This window comes from Lepidochelys olivacea, assembly GCF_965140295.1.
Source record: "Lepidochelys olivacea isolate rLepOli2 genome assembly, chromosome: 4".
NCBI lineage: Eukaryota > Metazoa > Chordata > Testudines > Cheloniidae > Lepidochelys > Lepidochelys olivacea.
The window spans coordinates 37,942,178-37,968,852 of NC_140414.1; the positions used below are offsets into that span (position 1 = coordinate 37,942,178).

At 39.1% G+C, this 26,675-nt stretch overlaps 1 protein-coding gene across 4 annotated transcripts in view; it reads left to right on the plus strand.

Annotated features, from left to right (window-relative positions):
• SGMS2 (sphingomyelin synthase 2) overlaps positions 1 to 26,675 on the plus strand; it is a 60,058-nt gene that overhangs the window by 21,475 nt on the left and 11,908 nt on the right. For all 4 annotated transcript variants that reach the window (XM_084625641.1, XM_084625638.1, XM_084625639.1 and 1 more), the window contains one exon: positions 25,445 to 26,117. In XM_084625641.1, the coding sequence (XP_084481767.1) occupies positions 25,663 to 26,117 (455 nt within the window). In that variant the 5' untranslated portion in view covers positions 25,445 to 25,662. The remainder of the gene's footprint in view (positions 1 to 25,444; positions 26,118 to 26,675) is intronic.

Consider the following 26,675-nt stretch of genomic DNA (forward strand, 5'->3'; position numbering starts at 1 on the left):
CTCATCTTCAGAGAGCTGTAGAAGCATTAGCAGGGCGGTAGAGATCTGTCCCTATTTTATAGACAAGGAAACTAGGCAGAGACCAAACAGTTATTCCCTTTGCAACTATCAGAGCTCATGTAAGAACGCAGGTGATCATTACTTCCAGCCCTGTTGCCTCTTCCCCAGTGGGGTCTACAGAAGTGCAAACCCCACTGCCAAGGACTGAGTCTTTTGATATTTGGTGTTGGGGGGAGGAGAGGGGTTCCTGTCCCCTGTTGCTCCCTTTCTCTCTAGTGGCTCCACAAGGGAGAGGCATAAAGGCCTCCTGGTTGCTTGAAGACAGGGGCCTCCGAGTTCCATGGTAGGCAGGAGGAGCAGGTACAGTATCTATCCACAACCCAATGTAAGAAGGAAGATCACAGCTGGAACATGGGCAAGCACGATGTGGCTGCCAAATAACAGGGTCACCCAAGTTGCAAGACACTTCCCAGTGCTGCAGAGCTACTACTAGTGATGATGCCTAAGAACGAAAGAACCCAGCTAGACTGAATCCCAGATTGAGAGTATAAAACTAGATGGGAGCCGAGGGGAGGGAGCAGGGAAAGAAATTATCCAACTTCTATAAACTGACAGCATTTGTTCAGGGAATCCTTGAGGGACAAATGTAGAATTCTAACTGCCTTTTTTGCAAAGTCATGTTTCACAGTGAAATAACTCTTTAAGAATGTACCCGTGATAATGAGGTTCTGCATCTGTGTGCATGTCAGAACTTCTCATTATTCTGAAATGCACAATAAATGCAGGGTCAAGTTCAAAGACTATATCCATTTATGGATAGTGCTGTTCTGGCTTCATAAGAGCTCGGTCCCACTCCCACAGGAATCTTTCCATTGACTTCAGTAGCTGCTGGACTGGGCCTTCATTAAGGAAAGGAGCACTGAAAAACCAATTCTCTATTCTGAAGAAAACCATTGTTTCATTCCAGGGAAACTGTACCATTGCAATCCAATCTTAAGTCTCCTACTGAGCTTTAGTTTGGGTGCAACAGCTGAACAGGCAGGGTATCAAGGAATTTCTCTCAATTCCTAAACAGTTCTCTTAAGACATCAGTTTATTCTCATAGACATATGTTTATACAGGTGTGGGTACGAGCATCAGTACTGCAGTTCTTAAAGTTTTCAAGTGAAGTACAGATGAGCATATTCACTGTTGGAAAATATTTTATGTAATAAGTAAATCTATGAAAATATTTGAGAATTTTGTAAACAAATTTGTTCACACTTAATGTTTTGTTATGATCTTGGCTCAAGTCAAGTCTGACAGTTTTTTATTTTCACAGATATGAGTTCTAGACTAGACATGAATGGCAGCACTGCAGATCTGAAAGATTTCAAGGGCCCTGTCCAGCAATGTGCTGAGCACTGTCCTCTTCCATTGCCTTCAGTGGGAGTGGGGGGCACGGAGTACCTCTTTGTGTTCTGATCCCAGCTGCATCCTAGATCGTATTCATTGTAGGAAAGTATGATTTATAATGTATGTGATAAGTAAACATTTTGAGAAACTAGCAGTTTATTGACCTATGTTTTGTATGATTGAAGATCAGGAAAATTACGTAAAAGATAGTTATTGGTGCTATACCTGATCTCTCAGAGTAAGTAGCTTAGCTATTTCTTAACTCTCTCCAAACAGTACATATACTGATCTGTCTCTGGCATTCCTTTCAATACACCTCAACCACCAAATATAAAACACACACAAATACTATTTAGAATTGTTTTCATGATTATGCACATGCCCTAATAAAGCAATTTTGCTTTGAAAATAAAATTATTGGGAAACTGATTTAAATTTTAATCTAAATGTATAGAACAGCACATATTTAACATGGAAACTAATGAAAAGATGCCCATAATAGTAATATTTGTTTTAAAATCCTCTCCAAGGGCATTTTTATCATTGTAACAGGAATACCTGATTATCCTAGCTTACAGTATCATAATTAAAAATTGAAAAGAAATTTGTAAATTCAGAAATTCTGTGCAGGTGTTCCAAGCTTCTGCAGTAAAGAATCTGATACATGCAATAATCCTAAAATTTGTGTATTTTAAGAAATGCATGTTGGTTAAATGTTTAAAAATCAGTGTAAATGTTTCAAATCTTGGAAATAACTAGCACAAAGAAAGAATGAACCTTGCATGAAAATCTTGAGATTGACAAAGAAGTTGAATAAATTGCATATGGTCTTATGCACTTACCTCTTCACACCAAAGCTTTCTTAAAATAACAACGTTGCTGAAAATAAAATAATTGATTGGTTATACAACCCAGAGAAGATTTCTTGCCTGTAACAGTCAAGAGAGGACTACTTGCCAAGAATGGTAAGAACATTCTGCTACCACACATTTAGAAACTGCTTGTAGTTTATTACAGCCATTTACCTTTTTGTTTTATACTTGCTTTTTTTCTCCAAATTTGTCATCTTTGAAACACGTTTATTACATTAGTAATTCCTATTCTTAAGACAACATCACTGGCTAAGCAACTCTGCTTCTTGAAAAGGATGATTTTTTTTTTTAATTTTTAACAGAAATGTCTTTCTGTTTACCTCAGTCTTTGCAGCTCAATCCTAAGTGGCTCATTTGGGGAAACTAAAATCTCATCAGCCATACTGTAGAAGGCAACGTACCACAGTGATATGTTCTTATGGCTACGAAGCATAAGTCTGAAGGACTGGATCCCAAAATGATGTAAAGATGATATAGTTCTGCTTTTTTCTTGGGCTTCTTCCAATGTTACTATAGATACAATGGAACCTTTCCATTTCAGTCTTCCTGCAGTGCAGTCTATTAATAGTTTGGCCAACTAGATAACTTTAGTGGGTAGTTGTCACAGGCTGACTGGTTCCTTTTAAGAGGGAACAGTTGGGCCAGTGCACGTGTGACTCAATTGGGCTTAAAAGAGGACACTGAGCCCTAGAGGGGAAAAGATTTGGTGAGTCAGAGCCTGAGAGGGGTCAGGAAGAGGCAGGTGAGGCTGCCTGAGAGAGGCAGGAAGGGGCAGGTGAGAGCTGCCCGAGACCCAGTCGAGAGAGAATTAGCAAGGAAATGGTGGCAGGAGTTGCTTGGAGGAGAGCTGAGTTTGGAAGGAAAGCAGTAACTGTGAGTTGCCATTGAGGAGCTTGGAAGAGAGCTGTTGGGTGAGAGCTGACTGAAGCTGGGGTCCCCTGAGAAGCAAAAGGCATAGACAGTGGCCCCTAGGAAAAGGAGAAGATCTGGCTTGGTCAGGGGAAGCTGAACACAGAAACAAGAGGGTTGCTGCAGAAGGGTAGATCCTCTACACAGTGGAGGGAGGGAGGAATGGAACTCTGCAAGATGGGGAAGCTGTCAGGATAAAGACCTGAGTGAAGGGGTGTGGGAAGACTGGTCACTCTCAGGCTTGAGAAGGCAGATGCCTGGCTCAGGGGCCAAAGGAACCGAGACCAAAGTGCTGCTATTGACTCTTGGGTGGGTGACTTGCTGTTGATGTCCCTGGAAAGGGGAATGGGAAACACCTGCAGTATGTTTAATTGTGGAAATTGGAAAATTTTGCTACAGGGTTTGGGGAGAATACTGCACTGGTGTATGTGAATATATTATACCCACAGGTGGGCTTTGTCAAATGCTGAGAGACTATCCCTTTCATGGGCAGAAGGAGGTGGGAAACTGAGGCAGGTGAACCTGTCATGCTGCAGCTTGAAGCAGAAATGCACATCAGGTGGGGGTCGCCTTATCCCAGTAGTGCAATTTGTTAATCAGCATTCATATAAACCTAAAGACCATTTGTTATGACCTGGCTGCATCCCCCTAGTCCTCAGTCTGTTGTAATTGGACTCAACATTTGTATCCCACATGCTTTCAAGGCAGCTGGTCAGGGCAGAGTCCAGACTCTGTTTCTAGCTTTGGATTTCTAAGGAACTGTCCCAGGTGTAGATTACCTGTCTGCTGCCCTCTGTTGGGATGTGGGACTTTGCATTCCAACTGCCCAAGACCCTGAAACCAATTTTGAGACTTCCTAAATCTCCCCAGTTATTTATAAACACTTGCCCAGAGTTTCACCTCACCAAGGAGTACTTTTGTTTATAGTTTGACTCTTGGGAACTACATGGTAAGGAATACAGGCAAAACCTTTAACTTTTACCTTTTAAAGCATATGGAAGTTACAGATATTTGAGGAAAGACAATGAAAACCTATATACTCTTTCCCTGGGGCTATGCTGACCTCTTCGTGTGCGTCCTTGGTTAGGTGAATAGACCTCTTTCTTGAGTCCTTCTGTTGTCTGGGAATGGTCAGCCAGACAGAGAGAGCCTGGAGCAGATTCTGCTCTTAAATAAGGTCTTAGTTACCTCTCTCATGTGACCACCTGATCAGCTTCAGAACCCCAGTCAGGTGGCTAAGTGGTAAGTGCCAGGCCCCCTTCTCCCAACTCCAAACTGGGAAGACCAGTTTCCTTTGGTCTGGCCACTTTCTGTAGCAAAACCATTGTTCTAGGGGTGGACCCCTTTGATTGGAAAACAATCCAAGTTGATCACTCTTGTGTAGCCGTTCAGAGCATTGTTAGGCATTATAGTAAGCTGTCATTGGTCTGTCCTTGACAGGTAGGTAATTATAATGTAGGTCACATTCTTAAAAATGGTGCAACTAGCAATTCAAAGTTAGTTTGATACAGACATTATACCGATCCTTCACATGACTGGAAAAATATTTGTATTGTTCTAAGAAGCAAGCTGAAATTCTGAAAGGAAGCAATTCTGAAAGAATGTGATAGTTTATATTCTGTAATGGATTGTCAGCTGTCAATTAATCTTCAACAGTACTAAATATACAGAGTAACTGCTTACTGATTCACTGTTCCATTCACCTGTCTCTTAGAAGGCGCAAGCATCCCTGCGGTATAAATCTAAAGCTGTCATTGTCATTAGTTGAGTTTGCCCTATGGTGAGTATTGGGGAGCGCAAAGTGCATTTCTCATGGTTTCCATTAATAGTCTATAGATTTAAAAAATATAAAGACTTTGTCTAAATCTTGTGATGTTATAGCTGAAATAGTCCAGTGTGATATTAATAGAAATGTGAAATTTATAATCTTTTCCTCTATTTTGCACATCTGAGATAACAACTAGTTAAAAAGCAATATTGCCATACTTGCATAAATACAGGGTTTGGTATTTCTTAGGCCATCAAAACTGCCTCCAAAATCTCAGGATTTTTGTATGGGCTACAGATACTGGGCAGCAGACTCTGCGACCATGATAATGGCATGAAATAGGGCAAAGAAGAGAGTTGAAGGAGATTTGAAACAAGATAATTGGAGTTCTTGAGCCCTTACCATTATCAGTCTACCTAAAGTGGCTGTTGCTTTAAATTAAACCTTGACCACAAAGCATGCTTTGCTTCACATGATCTTGCTATACATGAAGCATGAGAAATGGAAGATCAATATACTTTAACTTCCTCAGTAAAGTTTCAAGAAACAAGCACTTCTCCCATAAACTTTATGAATAACTTTTGTTTTAAATACACAGTTAATAAATGTGCCTGACTGTCCCATAAGTTTGGTTTGAGTTAGGGTTATCCTTTATTTTGATGGTGATCTTCTATGTCCTGGAAGCTACACTTCAAAGTCATCAAGTGTCCTGAAAAATCAAATATCATTGGGGCCAAAGCATCGTCATCATATCATTGTGTATTGATGACTGTTCTCTTTTTTTTTTTTAATTAAATTGTAATGTGGAGGTGAGGGAAGAAAGGAAAAACTGCTGTCTGGCCCTTCTAGTATATGATGGTCATTCACTTTTGTAATTTTTCATAACTAAAACTTCTCCGCTTCTCTGGGACCATTCTGGGCATAGAAGAGAGCTTCCCCCCCCCCTCCAAATCTTGTGGACATAATTTGATGTGAATAGAGGTCTTTATAATATCCTCTCAGGTGAATATGTAGGTAGATTCTAAGTGAAAATATTTTTGGAAATCAAGGGCAGGCTAAAGCTGGTAATTTTCCTTATATTGCCTCATATGAAGACCTAGAAAATGGAGCTCTTGGATAGCTCCACTAGATGTGTTCATCAGGTCAGATATCGTCCTCTAATCCTTGTAGAATGCATGTAGTGTCATAAGGGATAGATATATTTGAGAAAGAATTTTGATTTTGGGGGGTCTCTGGGTTAGCCATTGACCAGTTTGTTTGGTTTTTTATATAGGACAATGCCCAAAGCTATTAAGTATGGGGATGTATTATGTAAGTAGTCTATTGAACTCTCAAACTACAGATTGGAGCCCATAGTTGACTGTGTCTTTAAGAATAAATATTTTTAATGCATGTAAATTGTCCTAATATAGGAGGAACAATCCTGATATTTCGTAAGCAAAAATTTACTATTTTGTCATACTGTCCATCAAAAACACCTAACATATTTTAAGATTTAAAAAGTATGTGCCTATATTTTTCCAGCAAATGTCCCTGTTTTTGCATTCAAACATTGGCAGGGATGAAAGATCAAGGGAGAGCTTTCAAAGGGTGAGTTAGATCTTCTTGGCATTTAGGTATATGAAGTGTCTGAATTGTATGCTCTGGAAAAAGGGGACTGGGCTACCAACAAGTTTATAGATGACCTTGATAGACAATGTGAGGAGGAGATATAGGTGCTGTTTTCAAGTACACTTTTTATCTACTGGTTGACCAGGTTAATCATAAATGTCTTGGACTGGTCCAGAAGAACTAGTTTAAATAGTCATTTTACTGGTAGTAAAATTATAATTTCCTAGGAATGCATTCAGGCCTTCATATGTAGGATATATTTAAATAAAAGAAAATACAAGGAACTAAATTTTACCCTCCATCATACCTGTGCAAAGCAATTTCCTCAGTTGCATTACTGCAATCCCACTGAAGTAAAGTGCATGGCTCTGTGATGGGGCACATTCAGTTCCCTTTCTCTTTGCCTTGCACAGACTGCTCAGAGACCTTCTTTTGTGTAGATTCCACCATGCAGTTTATTTACAGCGTTGCATTCTACCACCTTCTACATAGGAGTGCAGTCACAGTATTTATGATGTCTTTTAGTTTTACTATCTCTTCTCCAAAGGGTGGGGAGAAAATGTGTCTCCTCCCAGAGAATGCCGTTTTGTCAGGCCCTGCTAGCTTCTGTCTCTTCTGCTTCTCTCCCCTTGCACTTCCTTCCTGTGCTCTTTTGTCCAGTCTCCTAGTTAAGGGATTAATCAGCCCATTAGCTATCTGGCCCCAATCTGATCTGGTAATCAGAAACTCCTCTTCTTAATTAGGAGTTGGATTTAGCTTGGGGGGGAGGAGGGGAGATATGTCTTCCCTTCTAAGATACTTTTTCTGGTTAATGAAATCTGTCATCTAAATTCAGTCCTGCTTGGCCACCTTTGAAGTCAGTGGGTGTTCTCTGTGCAGACGACTTAAAAGATTAGGACCTTTGCTCTTCAGAGTATTATCAAAAGGACATGTAAGACTTTCTGAAGGATGGAAAAGGGATTGAGAAGGCTACTCTCAGGGTCCTCCACCCAGAGTGCATTTTAGTTGTCTAGCTAGCTTGAAAGGACCATGTACAATCTCCTCCAAAACAATACCAGAGGACATAAAAAAAACTTCAGTTGAGGGTGAGTTTGTCACCATATGTCTGGTAATCTGAGGTGGTACTGCTGTGTGTTAACAATGCACGATGTGGAATACATTCTTAAAATGTCACTAACAGGGAAAGAGGCAGTTAAATCCTGGGAAAAAATAGATTTTAGGTCCAATATTAGATAACACAGCAATCTTTATGTGCCTCCTTCCTTAGTATGAGTGTTTCGGTTAATACAAACGAAATTAAGTATAGAGCTACTCATGTAGCTTCCTGATAAAAATACCCATTATGTATCCATGTTAAAGTGAACTGACTGCTTAGAGGTTTCTTCAGATTGTTGCATTTTGCTTGGATCTCAGTCACAGGAGCATATTTAGATAGAACTTTTAAAAGTTTACTTACATATCTTGTCCACATAGGTTAATATAATGCGTGCCTAAATATGTACAATATAAAACAAAATGGGAAAGGACCCAGACCTGAAGAAGAGCTCTGTATAGCTCAAAACCTTGAATAAAAGAAGATTTATAAATAGTTTTTGCACAAGGCCTTATCAAAGAAAGGGAAGCCCAGCAAAAACCGGAAGAGCCCTTCTCTTTTTGCTTCCTCTTTCTTTGTCAACTCCAGAATATAGAAGCAAAATCACACAAGGAAACGACCAAAATTATTAAGATAAATAGGATTCTTTACACGCTCAATCCAGACAAGACCGGCTTCTTCCATAGGAATATTTTGAAACTATTAAGGGCAGTAGCTGCTCTTGACTCTTTCTTTTCCCTGATAAATCACTCAAGAGTTAGAAGTAGGAAGAAAGGAAAGGCAGAGAAATCATGCAAAAATATTTTCCCCTGGGCTCTATGCTATATGGCGTATAGCTTTATGCTTAAGAAATTATGTAACTAAGTCAGAATGGGACTCCCCAGTAAAACTAAAATGCCTTCAGCAACTCCAACTTGTTTTGCAAGAGCTATTCTGACATGGAGAGGTGACCTCATCAGTATCCCTGCCATGTAAAATCAAGAAAACACAAGCCTAGGGGCAAATTTAGAGATCTCTGAGCTTCTTTATTTTTGACACATTCCCTGGATACACTACATTCCTGTCTGGTCAATAACTTCTCATGCAAGCACATGTGGCTCTGGAAGTGGAAAGCAGCTGTTGGATACTTCAAAATTATTAGGAGAACTTTTTGAGGATCCATTAGACAAGGCTAAGAAACTAAAAGATTTCTCCTACCCACTTGGTAATACCAAGAATAATATAATGATATTACAAAATTAAGTAATCTTTTTGACCATATTAATTCCTCAAGGAAATATGAAAAGAGGAGAAAGTCAATGAAACAGGATGAGGGTGATTCAAGAGAGAAATATGTTAAGTGACAAGGTGATCCTTGGTATGCAGTATTTTGTGAAAACTGTATACCAAGGAAGTCCTGAGCAAATGGTTCATTTGGGTGAAGGATATTACATGGCTGAGGAATTATTTTTTAAACTGTGTACTTTGATCAAAAATTATTTCAATTTTTCCTTCCTCAGTTGTACACATCTCCTCCTAAAAATCCTGCAGTGAAAATCTGTGGACTTTCTTATCATGAAGAATGGAAAATTCTTTTTTTACCTAAAATTGTTTTTCTTCAAATCAGCAGGTCCACAAATCTGACCCACCCAAGATCAATTTGGGACTCAGGGAGAGTTGTCACTCTGCAGTAGCACAATTTCTCATTACATTATCTGACAAACTACAGTCTCCCATTACCTAAGCTAGTGTCCTCACCACTGAACCATCTTTCTTCTTCTTATATGATCACCATATTTGGGGTCGGGAAGGAATTTTCCTCCAGGGCAGATTGGAAGAGGCCCTGGAGGTTTTTCACCTTCCTCTGTAGCATGGGGCATGGGTCACTTGCTGGAGGATTCTCTGCTCCTTGAAGCGTTTAAACCACGATTTGAGGACTTCTGTAGCTCAGACATAGGTGAGAGGTTTTTCGCAGGAGTGGATGGGTGAGATTCTGTGGCCTGCGTTGTGCAGGAGGTCAGACTAGAGGCTAAAATGACATAAAGATAATTTCCTAAGGCTAAAATGACATAAAGATATTCTCCTTATTGTTAAATTTGGTAGTATTTTTCTTGAGTAGGACAGTAAACCTTTCAAGCAGTCATATTTTTTAATCTTGCTAACGTATCAAAGTCTGAGTATAATTTCCGACTGTGTTAGAGTACAGTCTTGCTTTGCTTCTGGAGCCTCAGCAGCCATGTCCTGAATGGCTTCTGTAGAGAACAGAGTTAATCTTTTATTATCTGTGTACAATTTGAGTACAGCACAAACAGAGCTTAGGTGGTTGATGATATAGGTGAATGTGCATTTTATACATATACCCACTTATGCCCCAATCCTGCTAATACTTACATACATGCTTAACTTTTATGTGTATGAGAAATCTTGTTCAAGTCAATAGAAATACTCCTAAAAGTTATGCACATGCTTAAATGTTTGTAGGATCTACAAATTTAGAAGATCAGATTTAGAAGATCAGAATAAACTGATAAGTCTTCAAATATGTTATGGGCTGTTATAAAAAGGATGGTGATCTATTGTTTTCCATGGCCACAGAAGGTAGGACAAGAAGTAATGGGCTGCATCAAGGGAGATTTAGGTTAGATATTAGGAAAGGCTTTCTAACTATAAGAGTAGTTGAGCTCTGGAATAGGGCTCCCAGGGAGGTTGTGGAATCCCCATCATGGGTGGTTTTTAAGCACCGGTTGGATGGACAACAAAACACCTGCCAGGGATGATCTAGGTTTATTGGTCCTGCCTTAGTGAAGAGGGCTGGGCTAGATGACTTCTTGAGGTTCCTTACAGCCCAGCGTTTCTATGATTCCAAAATATTTTATGTGAGATGGTAATATAATGGCAGTTTCTGAGCTGTATTCCACTGATCCATTTGACTCTTCTGGAGTAATTTCCAGGCACCATTATTTATTTCAGTATGTGATTGAATGTAACCATTTGTAAACAAATAATCTTGTAACATAAAATACAAATATGAAAAATTTAGGGAATATATATATATGTGCTGCTGCTGGTTGCCTTTTGGTTTTATATTTAAAAATAAATTAAAACCAATACACTTAGGTGCCACACATTTCCAGACAAAAAAAAATTATTAAATTAGTCACAGTTGCTACAGTAATATACACCTTGCAAAAAATACATACCAGAAACCTGTTAATGGGACCTATGGAATAAAAAGTATGGAAATGATCAATTAAGGAAACAAGGATAAATATTGCAATACCCTTACAGTTCATAGTTTTTCTTAAAATTGTAGATATGAAAATTCTAACTACTTGAGTCGCTTCATTGAAGTGGACTGGAGAGAAAAATATACTGCTAAAAATACTGCTTATTTATTTATTGTTTGAAAGCAATCCTGTGTACAAGGTTATGAGGAAGATTATTTAGTAAGTAAGGCCTTGATCCTGCAATCTATTCTTCGTGAGCAGATCCCTATGCCCCCACACAATGCAAGTTCAAGGCCTAAATCTTTAGCTTGATAACAAGAAAATGGTAGAAACTTCACAAATTTCAGAATAGTCATTCTACAACTGAAAAAATGTTTTTTTTTTCAATTTCCTTCACATTTTGAGGAAAATTGCTACTTTTGACAGCTAATCTTAGTGAGCTGTAGCTCACGAAAGCTTATGCTTAAATAAATTTGTTAGTCACTAAGTACTCCTAAGTAAATGCCACAAGTCCTCCTTTTGTTTTTGCGAATATAGACTAACATGACTGCTACTCTGAAACCGGACTTTTCTCAGTGTTACAAAATGGAGAGTTAGAGGTGAAAAATCACCATTACAATTTTCTCTTCATCGATGGCATGATATCAGTCTACTGTCTGTGCAGCAATAGCTCTTCCATTTTGTGCTATACATTATCATGGTAGGAGCAATTGCCTTTATGTAATAAGTACATTTTGCTTTTTTGATATAATCAGTGTCTCAGAGATCAAGTTAAAAGAGATGGAAGTGGAACCTTGACTGACATGATACACAAATGTAAAATGTGTGCCTAAACAACCTGGCAGTGCCCTTTTTAATACGCCATCTTGAACTATACTGTCAGCTACTTAAATAATGTCTGTGCATCTTTTTTTACTCTACATGCCTTTTAGAAGGTTAATAGAACAATCCCATTCACTGACAATTGTCCTTGTTCTATTTGTCTTTTCCCTTTGTTTCTAATGCTGCAGCAGCAGCAGCTCACTCTGTTATTTATGCTGGTCTTTATTAATATACATATACAGTATCACCATAAATAACAGAGTGCTTCTGCTGCATTTTGTATACATTTAAAAAAAAAAAGGCTCTGTCATCCTTAGTGATGTCCATCAGGAATATGTACAGCTCTGGGAGCAGTGCTTGTTGGATAGAGAATCCATACAAGGGGAACAAGAGAGGATTGTTTCAAAAAAGTTCTATTTTTGGATTTGTTTATCTATAAAGGAGTGGGAGAAACACTGTGGTTCAGTGGCTTGAGTATTGTCCTGGGAGTCAGGACACCTAGGTTCTAATCATGGCTCTGCCGTTAACCTGCTGTATCACATTGAGTAAGTCGCTTCACCTGTCTGTGTGGAATTTTCAGAAGTGCTCAGCTTTGGTATAATTCTGCTTCAAATGAATTTTCTAAAGCACTGTGCCTCCATTTCCCCATTGGTAAAATGGAGTAATGGTTCTTTCCTTTTTTTTTTAAAATATATATAAACCCTTTTGAGATGTATGGAAAAGCTCTTTTGTAATCTCAGTAGCTGTTATAATGTATTTGGGAAGGACAGACTTTGATTTGATAATTACAGATATTCCCCATCACACTGTAAACCACTGTAAGACAGATGCATGATTCTTTGCTGATGTACATCCCATGATTTCAGTGGAATTATACAGCACTTTTGGCAGGGAAAATGGGCCACGTAGATTCAGTTTGTACCCTAATTTGAGTCTCCTTTTAAAAGAAAATATGGATTTTTTTTTTTGGAAGGACAAAACTATGCATCTTTTCACTACTGTTACAGAAGAGCAATCACTTGTAGGCATGAGCCATTCAGATGGCTAGTATTTCATTTAGGAAAGCAGTATTTTACCCAAGAGAGTACCTTTTTATTGTTCCAAATTTCTTTCACTAACTGCTTTCCAAAAAGAGGTGAATCTCTTCAACAGCCTCAGAGGCTGGGTGTAATAAATTTCACAGTGCTATAGTTTTATGTTGTTGGGGAACTGTTGCTTCTGCTGTTGTACAAATCTTCTGCTCAAAATCTCTGCTTCCCACAGTAAGAAACACTATTGCATTTTTTTAAAGGGAAGGAGGATTTTAAACTGTTAGAAATATGGTATATTGTTTAATCTATGTACTTTGTACATAGTTAAACAGAAGGGAGGGAGTGTGAAAGGGGATACTGTGTGCAGAACGTGGGACTAGTTGCTTTGGAGGGCTCTGCAGCTTCCTCTTCATAGGGAGATTTTACTCAGATCTACTGTGTTTCCTTCAATCAACCTGCTCTTAATTCATTAACCAGTCTTAGTTGTGTTTATGTGCACTGTAAAAACAACCATGTCAGGGGACTTGGTTAAAACATAGTTGTCCCCTGTCATGGTAAAAACACCGTTGCATCAGGCAATGTAGATATGGTACTTAATTGTATCCTTCAAGCATACTACAGCCTCGGTCTGTCCCGCATCCCACAGACATAAAAATCACAAATTTGAATTTGGGTAAGAAAATCCTAAAGCATCTTTTGTGGCATTGTGACACAATGCTGCTGGATCACCACTAACCTTATGACATAAGATTTTTATCTCCCACTTCCAACAGGATAAATGTCCAGGGCGATGACCCTATTTCAGAGTCTCCTCCCTTTTCTGATCTCGGTGCTTTATTGCTATTTTTTGAGACTGATTAGAACACTTTCAGAAGTTTATTGACGATTACATCTCTTGGTAACAGTGAGACTAAGTATTGGAACTCTGAAACTTGGCAGTTTTGGGTCATAGAAATTTGTACAGACTTTTTTTTTTTCTGTTTTCTGTTCATGTGGTTTTATATTCCCTGATTTTCACTCTGTCTTTTGTGGTACTAATTATTGAAGCTAAAAACAGAAATCAAAACTCAAACAAAACCACCAACTTTTACCTAGTTTGGAGTAAACATCATGTGAGACGGCCTAGCTTTTCACAGTTTCAATTCAAAATGGTAACTGGTCAGATTCGCTGAACACCTTACAGTGTTGGCCTGAGTTTCAAGTTGGTAAGATGACCCTAAAAGCAGTTTCTTTTTGCCACGTGTTCATTATTACGTTAAATATTTCACAAAGTTCCATTTGGTACACAAAATAGAAGCCAGCCTTTCTGTGCATGAAAGACACAGCAGCCAACTGTGCGTAAGTAGAAGTCTGTGGTTGCTTTTTTCCTGAGTTTGGGTGTAATTTTGTGAATAGGTCCTAGGCAGCTTGTAGAAAAGTGCCACAAGGTCAGGGAGGTGGAACAAGTGCTGGTTTTCAGCCCAGGCCTTGAGGGCAGCCAGCTTTGTTGGCTTGAAGTATAGAGCAGGTGCCAATTCATAAGAGATTGGTAAAACTCAGAAGGAAACCAGTCTAACGTACTGGCTCTCGTTCGCGTTTCCTGTATCCATGTCTATTAAGCCTATCTCCAACGTATCAAGTTTTTTGTATACCCTAACATGTTTGGGATTAGTTTCAAACCCAGTAATCTTTATTATAATTAATCAGAAAGAGAAAGGGCAGGAACTCTTCCAAATGAGATGTTATCCACCCTTTAGTTGCATGACAAATATATATCTCTTAATCAGGTTTTTACCTGTCAATATCTAGATTAACAAATCAAAAACAAAATAACGCAATACATACTGGAAAAAATCTTTGTCCAAAATATTTAAGATATATTAAAATATTTACTTAATAAATATTGACCTGCAAATTTAGGGGCCTAGAATCTGATCCAAAGCTCATTAAAGTGAATGGATGTCTGTGTTGATTTCAGTGGACTTCAGCTCAGATCCTTAGTGATTATGACAATGACCATTCATTTAAAATGAGGTACTCGTGGCAGTAATAAGAGTACCTGATAATAAGTACCAGATAATATTACAAATATTAAATACCCTGTCCTTGTATAGATGTAAATTCACTGTTACACTGTACTTCATTAAATTGTCAATGCAGATATCATTAAAGAAAAAGTAAAAGGCAACTTAATAACTTATAATATTTAGGTCCTACTTATTTTCTTGCCAGCTTTCAAAGGAAGCATTGGTAGAAAGTTTAGAATTCCTTTAGTTTCATGGTATTTTACAACTGATGAATCCTAATTTCATAGGAAATGTTTACATATGTTTTTCTGCTGTGATTTGTACACAATTATATTTATACTTTTCTGCTTTTCATAACAATCATTGGTAACTAAACATTTTGAGAGTGTGTGCGTGAAGAAGGAGGTGGCTAAAGTGTAGTTTTATGTATCTTGGAACAAATTTTTCTAAGGAAGAGTCTATATTAAAACAGACAAGGCTTTTGCCTCATTTTAAGAAATTCAGCTATGTAAATTGTTCCATTTTGTGTGCACATATTATGTAAATATGAAAACCAAGTAGGAAAAAAAAATTTCAATGAGACTATAAACTTTATCTATGGAGTTACTCTCTTTTTAATAGTTCTACAAGATATTTTATCCTTTTTGCTTTTTCTCCAGTATGTTGAGTTCAGGAGATTATATTTTTTCATCTATAGTGACCAGAGGGAGTGTGAATCTTCTTGCTAAGTAGGTTTGTTTGTAGAAAGTGATCCCTGAAATATATACAGAAAATGAGGATTAAATGATGGGAAACAGAAAAATGAGTGGCTTTATTTACAAATGTTGCATTAGTATAATGTTCCATTAACATAATTTGGAGTTGCATTTAAATTCTGGTGGCAGAAACTGGAGCCAGACAGCTTAAATTTAGTTATGGGGGAGGTTTTTTTTCACGTTAGTATTGTATTTTTGGATTTTAAAAAGTGACTTCCTGCATATTTTTTTATTACTTTTTAGAGAATTAAGACTAAGTGCAGGTTGTATTTGTCAAAATAACACTGTAGTGTAAGAACGACTTCCCTTCCCCTCACCCCCAAGAACAAAATCATGGTTATACATTTAGCTAAGCATAGAAGTCCCCAATTTCTATTCAGAAAATTTGGAACAAAAGCCTAGGAGAAAATCAAATCCTTGAACACAGTGGGCTGAATTTACCACTGACAGAACTGGGCACAATTCAGTGGAATTTTGTTTTCTTATGATAGAAATAAATGTGGCCTACGTTTTTAGGGTAGAATAAAAGGATATGTGATGTATTTGATCCTGTAGCTGTAATCTACACACATACAACACGACCACTCAACATGATACTGAGTTCTTTGCTCATTCAACGTGCTTCCTTAAAAATATACTAACTGCAAGTTCTGGGTTAGCTGCTTTAAAGCAATGTTTCAATAGCATAGAGGCAGGGTTTGGACTTTATTTATTCAGAAGTTATGTAATATATATATCTCTGTTTATCTCTAATACTTTTATAATCCATAGTACAGTATTTAGGCATCAGCTTTTTGTGTTTTGACAACAGTAATATTTTCATTTTGACATGTATAACATCATTGTTCTACTTCAGTAGAGTTTCCAATCGAAGGGAGCAGTTCTATCCACTGATCACAGAAATGTGAAAACAAAGGCGAGCCAGAGCAAATGTATTTAGTGATTAGATCATACAGTGAGTACCTGAGTCACAGATCATTCAATAGGGGAAACCAGTAAGTGATTCTGATCTGTCTACTTTGGGGCATAATTGTAACCTTTGTTCTCAGACTGCTACAAATATTTTATTTTATTTTTTTTGCTTCTTAAACCAGACATCAAACAAATATGTGAAATTAGGATGGCTCAGAAGCTTGATGATGAATGTGAAAACCTTTACTCCCAAAGTTAATGGTTTGAATCCATCCCTGGTCAAAAATGCCTTCAAGTCATTGGCCTCAGATAGCTGTTCATCCTATATCAAATGAGTTGTTGTCATCGTAATGTAGTTGTCATTGGATATGTGTCCATGTCATTATGATTGTTGTTTGGTGATGCTCTTAAAGGAGAGGGACAGTCTAGTGTTTAGAGTGCTAGCCTGGGCTGATGACTCTTATTCAGGTGCAAAACCTTACTTTGCCATATACCATATGAGCCTGTGCAGATCAGTATCTCTGTACTTCGGTTCCTTATCTGTAGAATGGGAATAATAGCACTTCCCTTCCTCACAGGAGTATTGTCAGGATCAACACATTAAAAATTTTGAGGTACTCAGATGCAACAGTAATGGGGGATCATATAAATAGCTAAGATAAATAAAAGTGTATCATAAAACCAGTTGGCAGTCCCGGTAGGTCTTGACTGGTTTCTGCAGAACACGGATGAGTTAGTGGGGCATAGAGTGACCAGATAGCAAGTGGGGAAAAATTAGGACACTTTTTTATGGGGGAAAGGGGTATAATTGAATATATAAGACAAAGTCCCTAAAAGTCTGGTCACTCTAGTGGGGCAACATGTAGGAAGCTTGCCTTGCTGCTGTTTGTTCAGTATCTGTTCTGTAAATAAGCATGGTTGGTCGCATGGTACCTTTCCTAACACCAAATTCACTTTAAAAGATGTGTTCTACTTTTGGGAGTTGGAATGTAGAGAAACATTTAGTTTTCATAGGTTTATAGGTTCACAGATCCAGAAATGTATTAGGTAGAGTTGGACAGGAAATTATTTTCCCACCCTGTGAAAATTTTTAAGATTTGAAAATTTTCGTGTTCTGCTCTGGGATGAACCTGAGGCCTTTTGGCACTTTTTTGAGGAGGGAACCAAAAACAAAGAGAATAACCAATAAACTAGGGGGTAGGGCACTCACTTTGGATGTGTGGACCCAGGTTCTAGTCCCTGTTCTGCCTGATTCAGACTTGAACCTGCATCTCCCACGTTGCAGGTGAGTACCTTACTCAGTGAGCTAGTAGCTCTTCTGGAGTGGGTCTTGTTCTGTGGCCATCACCAGAAATTCCATCCTGCACCTGAGAAATCTTTCCTGAGAAAAATTTCATTTTGACACATCGTAATTTTTTGAGATAACGCCATTTTGTTGAAAAATTCTTCACCAGCTCTATTATAGGGCCATGTAACAGGGTTGTCCTCCAACTGATCACTGCCTCATGGCTAGAGGTCATGCTATAGCCCCTACCTCAATTTCCCCTCTTGGCTGCTCAGTAACTCCACATCACCATCCAAAACGTAATTAAAACTCTCTCCCCTTCTGGGGTCCAATTTATTTAATCTTTACACACACTGGCCCTCCAGGCCCCATTCAGTGTCTCTCTCTCCCCTAGGTAGGGAGTCCACAACCTTCCTGCCTGGAGCAGGGTCTTGGTTCACCTGTTCTCAGTTCTTTACATGACTGGACCTCAGTCTTCAGACTCTGACTTCCAAATTCTCCTGGCTTGGCTTAGGTTATTCACAGTCCTCCTAGCTAGGATTTGAATCTCCCTGGTCTCAAGGTCTTCCCTGCAGAAGCCTTTCCACACTCTCTGTGCAGTCTCTGCCACTTTAATAATCTGGGTTGGCTAACTCCAGGCCCTCCAGCAGTTACTGAAGAACAAGCCATCCTGTTACAGACCATCTAATGCATTTTCCTGTTAGTACAGTATTGTGCCCTATCAATGGTTCAGTCACACCATTTAGGCATAGTCCATAGTAAGGAATTCCTCCCTTAGCTCTTTGGTGCATGGTAGGAGGACACCTGTTGCTGTAGCCTTTTATAGAGTGCATCACATTCCAACCTACTCTACCTCCATATTGTTCTTGCTCTGCAATCTGCAGGCTCACTCAGCAGCTTGGGGGATGGAGCAAGTCCATGCCTCTGCCTTTGTAGGGACACTGTGCACCTCTGGGTAATATGTAGTCTCTCTGCTTCCTTGAGTTGTCTGGCTCTTACAGAGACCCCACTGAGAAGCAATAATGCTTTGAGTGTAGCACCCACACTAACATACATTTTGTAATTTAAGTGTAACTCTTTTGATGTAAGAACTTAGTGGAATGTCAGCCAAGGCTATATCTTCCAGTGCCCTGTCCCTTTTAACGTTTGGAACTGTGCTAACAAGATTCAAGGGGGGAAAAGTCTGGGGAGCAAGATGTGGACAAAAGAGTTGGGTGTTCCTGGAAAGCTCTCCAGTAATAGGACTCATATAAGCTGTGACGTGTTGGATTCTGACAAGTTTTAATAAAATTCTTTAGTTTAAAATAACACTCTGGTCTGGTGGTGTAATAACTGCATACTTCTCTTCTCCTGGTATCTGCATCAGGGGTGGGGGAAAGTACAATCTGACCTATAGTTTTTAATAGAGAATAATTAATATATATTAAATATAACCTGTTTCTGGATTCATCTGCTGTAAGTGGCAGCTAATAGCAAACATCCAGGCTGTCATACAATGTCTGTTTTCTGTTGTTGCATTTTGTTTAGAGACTGGTTCTTCCTTGGATTTATTCTTGGAGGAGCAGTGTTAACATTAGTTTGTTAAACAATTTGCTTTCCATTGCTAATCTGTGGATACTTGCCATAGGAAATTTAACACTGTGTGTTCTACCTAAACTACCGCCAACAAAGGTGTCCTGTGAGTCAGACTAGTACATAGGAATGGCATAAATGAATCTACTATATGATGACACGTTTGACATTTTCTACTGGAACTTAGAATTTCTCACATGATACTGGGAGTGTACAAAACGTGGAACAATAAAATCTTTCTTGAAAACTAGGTTTTGATTTTTAAAACACATCAAATCAGATTATTAATAATACTCCTGAAATATGCAATGGCATTAGTAAGAAAGCCTTAAAACAATAAAGGCTTGATCCTGCTCACACTGATTTCAATGCTAAGACTCTATTGATGACTACTATGTGTTCAGGATTGGGTCTTAACTGGATCAAAAGTTAAAAGGTGGAAGTGTCCCTTGCGTGGTTTTTTTTTTTTAAAAAACAAACAAAAAAACACTGAGTAATGCTGTATGACTAGTTTCTGTGTTATGGTGATAGTTTGTTCAGGAAGGACCTGTGCAAATACGTTATATATAGATTTCAGAGTAGCAGCCGTGTTAGTCTGTATTCGCAAAAAGAAAAGGAGGACTTGTGGCACCTTAGAGACTAACCAATTTATTAGAGCATAAGCTTTCGTGAGCTACAGCTCACTTCCTCAGATGCAGTTTCCACGATATGCATCTGAGGAAGTGAGCTGTAGCTCACGAAAGCTTATGCTCTAATAAATTGGTTAGTCTCTAAGGTGCCACAAGTCCTCCTTTTCTTTTTGTTATATATAGAGTGTTCTTGTGAATTTTTAGAGAACATACACAAGAAGTTTGCTAATGTTTGGTGCTAGTAGGGAGCTATGGACTACCACAAAGAGCCTATTACTGCCCTAACCTGAATATCATTATACATATGAATTAAAAAAATTAATTCATTAAAAAAGCATTATTAGGGTTGCAAAGTCAAGCATTCAAACCTTAGGCTACATCTATGCTACATCCGGGATCGACGCTCTGAGATCAATCCACCAGTGGTCGATTTAACAGGTGTAGGGAAGACCCGCCAAATCAACAGCAGATCACTCTCCAGTTGACCCGTGTACTCTACCCCCAACCAGAAGAGTAAGACAAGTCAACAGGAGAGTTTTTCCCATCGACACCCACCCCCCGCGGTGTAGACCCTGCGGTAACTCGACCTAAGGTACATCGAGTTAGTTGTGTAGCATAGGTCGACTTACCGTGGTAATGTAGACATAGCCTTAGAAAAGGCAAGAATTAAGCTTGCCTGTGCAGTGTTAATTTAGCCCCCTTGTGTTTATGCATTATGGTATAGACCTTAATTTCATGATCATAAATTATCTTTTTTCTACAGGACCCCTGTCTCCTTCAGAGCACAGGAAAAATGGTGCTCACTTAAGGACCTGCTATTTAATATTTTCTCTTCTCCTCCGTTGTTCAATGTGTTATTCCAGGGTTTTTTTACTTCTCCCTCCCCCACCTCCCATTTCCCTCACTGGCTTTTTCTATTTCTCCAGTCTCCCCTCCTCACCTACTCCAAGTCTCCCCAAACCTCTTGTGCCAAACTGCTCCTTTCCCTCCCCTCACCCTTAATTCAACTTTTATCTCTTCTGTATTCAAATTGGATGGCTTCTTCCTCCCTGGCTGCTGCATGCCAGCAGGAGGGTCATAAAAGAGACAGGCTTCCTGTTTTCGGTTCCAGTGTCCGACCCAGAGCAGCTGGGAGCAGTAATTACAAGGAAAGTCTTTCTGATTCCCCATGCACAGTTAAGTCACACATAGAAACTGTGAGGGGCTGGAGCATGCTTCTTGAGGAGGGATTATCTGGAGATTTTAGCTGTTAAAATAAAAGAGGTCTCTCCTGTACATAGGTGAGTCTTTTTTAAAAACCTTATTGGTTGGCCAATTCTTGGGCGGATTTTCATGGTGAAGGCAAAAAGCGTATCACTGGACACCAAGTCCACCCTCTGCCAAACTTCAAGTCCCTCCTTCAAAGCATATGGGAGCTAAAGCATTTCAAAGAAAAAGTCTCAAGAATTTTTTAACATGGAAAAATATATTTTGCCCTTTGCCTCATTCTTGGAAACGACTTAACTCGTTTTGGCTGAAAAGTCCTTTCTCCCCCCAAAAAAACCCAGAACAGCCTGAGGCAGATGCAGTTGTGGCCCAAACGGTTAGTTTTGCAAAGTTATAAGTAAGGTTATGATTTAGTCACCGCAGTCACGGATTCCGTGACTTTACTGGACCTCAGTGACTTCTTCCACTTCAGCTGTCAGCAGCTGAGGCCGGGGCTGCAGCCAGGCTGTGCACCCCTGTCCCATAGCTGTGGCCAGCTCCAGAATGGGGACTACGGTGGGGCCGCATTTCCCTGCCCGGTGGCTGCAGTGGGAGCCATGTGCCCCCTTTGTAGCTTCCCAGAGCTGTCTCTGCCTGTCAGTCCCCTCCTCCCCATGGGACTCCATGCCCTCGCTTACTTAGCCCTGGCCCCAGTTATTCTGAGTAAAGCCACGGACAGGTCATAGGTCACTAGGAATAAACAAAAATTCACAGTGCCCATCTGTGACTTTTTTTAACTAAAAATAACTGTGACAAAATCTTAGCCTTAGTTATAAGCAACTGAAAACAGGGTCTTACTATGAGAAGTGGAGGGAAAACTTACTATCAGCCCCACCTATAATATTGTTCATTGCTAGTAATTCAATTAAATTTATGAGAAAGTAAGCAGTCTTCAAACTTAAGAGAATAATCTAATAGTACAGAGTGTAATTTTTTTTCTTGATTAAACTTCACCCAGTTATTATACTGACATAATTTTAGATCTTTCTCCTTTTTCCTTAGTCTGTTATTTTTAATGTAAGTTAAATCAGAAGCATTTGTATGCGTGTTCATTTGCCTTCTAAATTTAAGGCCATAGACTCGCCTCCATTATTATGACATGAAGAGGGGCAGAACAGTCCAAGTCCCACAGAGAAGTACTTGGGGTGAGAAGAGGAATGTTCTTATAACACTACTGCATAGCTCATCCTCTCCCTTTTGCAGCTGCTATGCAGATGCATTCTCATCTGCTGTAGGAGGCATAGCTGAGAGAAGTCAGATGAGCAGCTGCTCTGTGAAGCTTCTTACAGCAACAGAACTTACAATTCAAAATAAAGCCTCAGAAGTTACTGCTGCCCTCATTAAATCCTCCTCTGTGGCTTTCAGACATTGCCAGAGGAATACTGGGGGGGAAAGCCAGGCAATGGCAGCATGCCAAGTTTGCTAGATGTACTGCAGTTACTGTGAGAGGCCTAGATGGGAGCATCAAGTAGAGTGGATTTTCATGATGTATTTTGTGTTTGTTCTCACGGATCTCAGTCCGCTGTGTGTTTTGGAGGCCCTGCCCACTTCTCAGACCCAGCTCTGACAAGAGAAAGTGGTGGGTGGAAGATGGGACTTAAAACTGCCTATGTTAAATATTCCCCTGTGAGCCTGTTTTCAAAAGAAGGAAAATTTAATTGGTTCATTTTTAAAAAACAGATGCTTTGCTTGTCCATAAAATTTGCTGTATTTATAAAATTTTTAGACTGTGGAGATTCATGGTAGGACTTCTTTTTAACCACCATTCTGTCAGTGAAGCAGGAAGAAAAATAGAAATGTTGTTTTGACATAAGTAAAGCACACTTTTATTTTGCTAACTTACAAACACTGTTCCTCAGACTACATAAACACACCTATCCCAGGTTTTAGGTTTGTAATGAAATTGTGCAAAATGATTTTGGGCCTTGCTACAAATACTACAAGATTGTATCATGAAAATTATCTAGAGCCCAATCTCGAGAGTCCATATGCCAAGTATCTCTGAGGAGGCATTCATTAACTCAGTGATGAGGCCCGTAGATAGGCAATGAATATGCCCAGTTGTTCCGTCCATACACTCAGCAACTTGACTAGAGGAAATTAGGACTAGGTGGGTCTTTCTAAGGGAGGGAGAATGAAAGGAGCAGTGTTGCCTCTAAGAACTGTTCCTTTAAGAGGGAATGAGAAGGAGCAGAGGACCCAACTGGATGGAAAGCCAAGACCCTTCTGTGCATCCAAAAGAGCAGTATGGGCAGTAGTTGCAGAGGAGCTCTGCAGTGTGGTGGGAACCAGCATCTGTTGTTGGTTTGATGTGGGGAATCATTAATTGAGTCGACTGGGGTAGCAGTGGTAGCCAGAATTAATTGGTTAAATGGATTTATTGGAGGGAGACAATCTGTCAGAGATGTTTGTTTTTGGTGGGGAGTTAAGATGTGACAGTATAATTAAATGGGTATGACTTTGGGGGGAGGGTAGCTTTGGGGATATGGCAGCATAGGTTTCTCCCAGGTTAAGAGGCTTTAATCCTTATATGAGGTGTTGGGAACTCTTCAGTCCTTGAATGTGTTGGACTTCTTGAAGTCTTTCATCATATTTCAAAAGCTCAATAATTCCACTGAAGTTATTTTTAAGTAGTTTTTCTTTATATCAAACTCTGACAGAACTCTGGCATATGTGATCTACTGATGTAAAGTGCTATAGAAGAGGCAGGTGATATTATTATAGCAGTGGGACAAACTGGCAACTTTACTTCCATCATGATATAATACGAAAAGTATGCTACCCATCCAAGCTGTGGCTACTATCTCAGTATGATGGAACATGAGGTGATGAGTGCTGTGCCTCTGCCCATAAAGAAGCCAGAAAGGGTGAGCATTATGACATACTCACACTGTTAGTTGACGGTAAACATTTTTCAGATAGGTGGACTATTATTCATAGCTTCATCTGAGCCAAATTAAGAGTCATACAAATTTATGTGCCATAGCTATGATACGAGTGTACAGTAGCATAGGATTTTCAAATCCATAGGAAATTTTCAGCTGTTTGAGCACTACTGTCCTGGAGATAGACTAGCCGTTTCTGTTCTATAGATGTGAGTAGCATTTCTTTTTTTCTTTTGTAAAAGTTCCTTATAAAAGCCCATACTTGTGTAATGAAGATATAAAAGGTAGGAGTTTTACTGAAGTATTTTTTTAAATGCAGCCTGAAACATTTTTACAATAGTACCAAAATATGCTTCCTATACTTACGTTACAATCATACTATCAAAAAGCTTGCATAAACATAGGCGTAAATATTGAACTCCTTTGGTATTTCCTCAATACAGAGTCAATGCCTGCTTCTGCTCTGCTGAGGAAATTCTCAAAATGTGAACACGTCAGAAGCGAATTAACAGATTTGCTGCTGAAAAATTGGTGTAGCTACACTGTATTTTTTCATATAAAAAACACAGGTTGAATTCCCATTTTAAGCATGGGCATATTTGGGGGGCAGCAGATGGGATTGTGGGGGGGTGTCCTCTACAAACTGCAAGCCTTGGGCAAGTGCAGAATTTGCCGCTCCCCCGCAACATGTGGCCCAGTTGTCCTCACTGGAGCTGCCTTCCCCCCCAAATATAGAAATCAAACTATACCTATGATTTTAAATGCAAAATCAAACTGTAAATGAGACTACTCACATGCTTAAACTTACACTTGGCTTTATGTGTTTGCTAGATTCGTGCTGTATGGTCAGCACCTTGCAGGATCATGCCCAAATAGTGGATGTTTTGCTCTGAGTTTCTGGCCCATCCCCAGGGCTAAATAGGCCACTTTTCAATTTTGTGGGCATAACTGACTAATTCCTCGTGTAATCTCCTTGCAGTTGTGTTGAATTTAGTAGGGTTGCTGTGGGGTGTAAGCCAGTATGGAATTCTGTTCAGAGTGTTTTAGATTTAATATGATCAATGCCTGAGAAAATCTTGACTCATTGTAATTCCGCTATTGACAATTCAGAAAATCAACACTATAATGTCAGCTGCTGTTGAAGCCTTTTAATACTGGCCTTTTTTTTTTTTAAGGCCAAGGTTGATACCACCCACTAAACTGATTGAGTCAAGATCAAAACAAAGTTATTCCACTTAACTTTTAAATTAAACACCATCTACTTGGATTAAACTAGTGAGCATTTTTAAATACTGCCTAATACTTGTCTGCTGTGTTTCCACAACTTCCACGTGAAGCAAACTGTGGTGATATTTAGAATGCAGATTTCCCTAAGCTATTTTGGTATTTCATTTGTGTATGATGTTGCCAACTGTACAGTTTCTGAATATGATTTTGTTGTTTTACAGATGATACAGTAAGAGCTTTTGGGGAAAGAAACTGAGATTTGTGTCAAAGATCTGTTGCAGAACAACTGAAAAGAGAAAGCAGAATGGACAACTTCTGAAAATTGTATTAGAGAACAAAAATCAATTGGAAACATATAAGGTGGACTTAGAGGAGTAAAGAATTTTAAAAAGCAGCCAGAAATTGGTAATTCCCTGGTTTGGCTCAAGGTCTTGGGATAATGGATACCATTGAGACTGCAAAGCTTGAAGAGCACATAGAAAGTCAAAACAATGACACCTCAAATGGTTACGTTCGACCTACCCTATCTGTCAGCGAAGAGAGCGAAAATGGCAATGGCAAACCTAAGGGTTTACCTAATGGTTTGCGAAAAGGCACAAAGAAATATCCGGACTATATTCAGATTTCTATGCCTGCTGAATCTAGGAACAAATTTCCTTTGGAATGGTGGAAAACAGGCATTGCCTTTGTGTATGCTCTCTTTAATTTAATTCTAACGACTGTCATGATCACCGTTGTTCATGAGAGGGTACCTCCCAAGGAGCTCAGTCCTCCATTGCCAGATAAATTTTTTGATTATATTGATCGCGTGAAATGGGCTTTTTCTGTATCAGAAATAAATGGAATGATACTAGTTGGATTATGGCTAATCCAGTGGTTATTTCTCAGATACAAGTAAGTAGCTATATTTATCTCTGCTTCTACTTAGTAACAGAATTTGCTTCTACCACCCTTATTCATGTTGAGTAGCACTTTTCTCCATGAGGAGTTACAGTGATTTCCCAAAATGAGTTCAGGTTTAATGTTTAAAGGAAATTTGCAGCTAGACTCTGCACCCATACATTGGAGTAGAGTTGGCTTGAAAACCACAATTACATTTCATGAAAAATTTGAGGTTTCAAAATTTGTTTTTATTCTGATGCAGAATAAAAACAAGACCTTTTCAGAGCAGGACCTGAACCTCAGTCTCTCTCATCCCCACAGAGCAATTTAACCACCAGGCGATTGTCTATTCTGAGATTAAATCTCTGGCTAGAAATTCCATTGTGGAACTGAGACCTTACAGGTGAAATTTTCATTAAAGTGATACCATTCCCCAAAACAGTTCAGTTTTGACTAAACTGCACTCTTTTTGACAGAAAGTGCTGTGAGACCTTAGTCTGCCCTAAGTAGAGCTTATTGAAACATTTTCAATTAAACTTTTTTTTTTAATTTCTGACAAGGCACTAGACA